Raw genomic sequence first — 3,420 nt, 5'->3', positions numbered from 1 at the left:
AAATTACAGTTGATCACAACGGAGGCGGATATATATTCGAACTCTTGTTCTTTTTTACCAGTCTCTCCGTCATAACTAACTCAACTATGCTCAAAAGAAGTACGAAAAATATGATGAACAAATTCATAACAAATGGAGTAACATTCTATAGAGATGGATGTGAATGACTTCATATAAATATTTTTTAAATTTATCTTAATGATCAACTGAAAATTTTTACAAAGTCCATTTAATATAGAGGCTATGAAACATTTTTTTTTCTCTGGGACAATGGTGCCGCGGTAGGACATCTAAGTTGTCACCCGCACCTGCGGTTTAATTCCCAGCTACAGTATATTTGCAAGAATTTTCTTCCAAATGAGGAGCGCAATAAAGGATGCTGGGCATCTGGGCTGACCGCTGCGTGTACTTCCCGATTTACCCTGGTGGCCAGTGGAAAATTTGGCCGGGCCGGTCACCCCAGGGATAGTCAATTAGACTAACTGGGATTTATCATTTTTGTGAAATATCTTTCTAGTTTATTATTATTATTTAATTAATTTTGAGAGTGAATGATTTTTTGCTTGATTTATTTATCGGATTGGAGTAAATTGAAAATCTTTAAAATGTTCATTTCATTTGAAATGGATGTAGATGTTGTTTCACTGATCAGCAAAATGCTGCATTCTTTTATTTCGCTTGTCATCATTAAATTTATCAGAGGGCTGGCATGCACAAAGTCAACCATTTGCAAAAGATACTCAAATGATTGGTCTCACTCTATTTGGGCACATGGATTCCTGAATCTAGACATAATTACATCGAGTTGACTTTGTGCTTAAAAAAATTAGATCCATTATGTCAACGGTCCACTTAAAATCGATCCCACAAATATGAAGAGGGATTCATTTAGGTACATAGGTGTTAGTTACATAACAAAATCCATCTCATATCATCATCTCTTGAAATCGATCTCTGACCATTACACCAATAATACCATACATCCACTGTTTATGTTACGCTCTGAGCGACTTTGTGCTTATAAGCATCACAAGTAACGTCAGCAATGAATTCAAAATCAATCAATTGATCAAAATAAAAATCGATTAAATTAAAAAAATTACAAATCGAATCAATCTAATTTTATCATTAAAAGCAAATAAATTATAAAATTAATTAATTCAGTCGATTATTAAATTACCTAATTTTTTTATCAATCAAGTGATCGATTGATATTATTGAACAATCAAATCAAATTAATTTATCAATCGAGTTACATTCTATTCATATATAATATTTTGATTTAATTAATTTATAAAATTTAAAATTAAAATTGAATCGAATAAATTTAAAAAATAAATTAATCGAATTGTACTTTTAAATTTAATCGGTTCAATTGATTAATTCAATTTGACCGATCTTTTACTTCCTATTCCTAATCGTAAGTTTGATAAAAAAAGCAATAAAATATTGATGAGATAGAATAGATCATGCACTTTTGTAGTTAAGTGAAGGAAGATAAATCATGGGATTATCTTGTAGACGACCGTCAAATGACAAGAGGGTTTTTTTTTCTCCTGATCCATCATGTCCCATTGTAGTAAGTCTGCCACTCTTTAACCAAATAGACATCCCCGAGGAGATGAACGACGAACAAATAATGCACTTCAATAAAAGGTGAAATTTGTCACCCAAGCGATTTCATACGGTCGACTCCACAACCATCTGTGAAGAAGGTAAATCAGAAAATTACAATTGACCATTACATGGAGGACATTGTCTCGACTTCATCGAAATTCAACCCTTGTCCACTTTAACAAGTCCATCCCTCGGAGCACAGATAATGCATTTCTTTTGTAAAAAGGTGAAATTCGCCATCCTAACGACCCCATACGGTTGGCCCACGATCATCTGTGAGGAGGTAAATCAAGAAATTGTTGATCACGACGGAGGAGGATATTGCTCGATTTTGTCGAGATTCAAACCCTTATTCTCTTCTACAGTTTGTTTCGTCATAACCAACTCAGTTATGTCCCTAGACACATATAATGCACTTGATCATAGACATTGTGGTGAAAAACAGTAGAATTTAATTAATTAGGAAAATTTTGAGTTATCATAATTTAATAGCAACATATCCTTACACCACATTCATGCATGCCTCTGATTCAAATTGCACCCTCACTGAAACAGGAAGAAGTACAGAGAAAAAAAAACAGAGGAAAAGCAGAGCAATTCTTCTTCTTCTTCCCGTTTAATCTGCCATTTTCACGAACGAAGACTGCTGTTGCAGTCCTGCGAGGAGATGCGCCCCTTCTTATCCAACCCTGAAACTTTGACATCGCATTTCACGTCCAAGCTCATGCGCCGCAGCTCCAACTGGCCGATCTTGCTCTTCACCGGAAATTCAACCCTTAACTTGATCCAAAGAGGTTTATTCAATGCCTTCGTCGGGATTTTGGTCGACCGGAGAAGCAATTTGAGGTCGGTCGTGTTCCCGTGCGGTTGGAAGAACCCCGGCGTCGGTCCGGTGGCGAACTCGGCGCCGGTGTGGTAGGCGACTGCACGGCCGCCAGCGGCGTACGACAAGCCGACTCTGTTGCTCGGGTTGATGATTCTGACCGCGAAGACATACTCTGTTTTTGATTTCGGAGCGTCCTTGACGGAGAGGGACTTGACGGAGAACGCGGGAGTGGCGGGGTTGACGACAGCGAAGAAGATGATGATGGCGGCGGCGAGGAGGAGAAGCGGGAGGAAGACGGGGAGGGCGAGGCGCTTGAGGTAGCGGAAGCAGGGACAGCGGTTCTGGCGGCGTTGCCTGACCTGGTTGCGGTAGTGCTCGACGAGGGAGGCATTCTCCGGCGGGGGGACGCGGTAGATTTGGTCCTTCGGGACTTGGACGATGTAGGTTTCGAATGGCGGAGGCAGGGGCAGAGGTGCAGGATGATGGAGCTGCGGCGGCTCCTGCTCCGCCATGGGACGGTGGGGGAGGGATGGCGGAGCGCAAGGAGAAGGAAGTGGTGGCGGTGGATGGAGGGAAAAGAGGAGGAAGAGGGCGGTGCATGGCCGGGAATGGCGGCAAAACGCAACGAACAACCAATGGGGTGGAGTTGACTATTTTCAGCAGTGGGTTTGACCTTTTCAAATCTGTGACTCCGTTTGACTTTAATTAGTTCGGTTTGGTTCATGCTAAACCGGATGGAATACAAAAGGAGATGGCACTTGTGAATTTCCTAAGTTTTCATTATTATTTTCTTTCCTATAAATTTAAATATGTCAAACATAATCGATTCTAGACATTTATTTAAAGAATAAAGATACATTACATAAAAATAATAATATGAAATTTAATATAAATGACGTGGTAATACATGACTTTTTGACCACGTAGCATGACACACGTGGCATGACACACATGGTTTGCCACGTCTTTCAACATTT

General features: G+C 39.8%; 1 protein-coding gene across 1 annotated transcript; it reads right to left on the bottom strand.

Moving 5' to 3' along the window:
- Window positions 1-2,247: 2,247 nt before the first annotated feature.
- Window positions 2,248-2,955, bottom strand: LOC141846365 (NDR1/HIN1-like protein 13). Its single transcript, XM_074734386.1, has one exon. The coding sequence runs from the start codon at window positions 2,953-2,955 to the stop codon at window positions 2,248-2,250; it is 708 nt and encodes a 235-aa protein (XP_074590487.1).
- Window positions 2,956-3,420: the final 465 nt, after the last annotated feature.

The sequence above is a fragment of the Curcuma longa genome, chromosome 15 (assembly GCF_044706935.1).
Source record: "Curcuma longa cultivar G26 ecotype Majalengka, Jawa Barat chromosome 15, ITB_CL_G26_1.1, whole genome shotgun sequence".
Lineage (NCBI taxonomy): Eukaryota > Viridiplantae > Streptophyta > Magnoliopsida > Zingiberales > Zingiberaceae > Curcuma > Curcuma longa.
Note: the sequence above shows the minus strand (reverse complement) of the source record. Positions and strands in the feature narration are given on the sequence as shown.

Excerpts from the sequence above, each read along its gene's own strand:
- LOC141846365 (XM_074734386.1), bottom strand. The coding sequence starts at position 2,955 with ATGGCGGAGCAGGAGCCGCCGCAGCTCCATCATCCTGCACCTCTGCCC.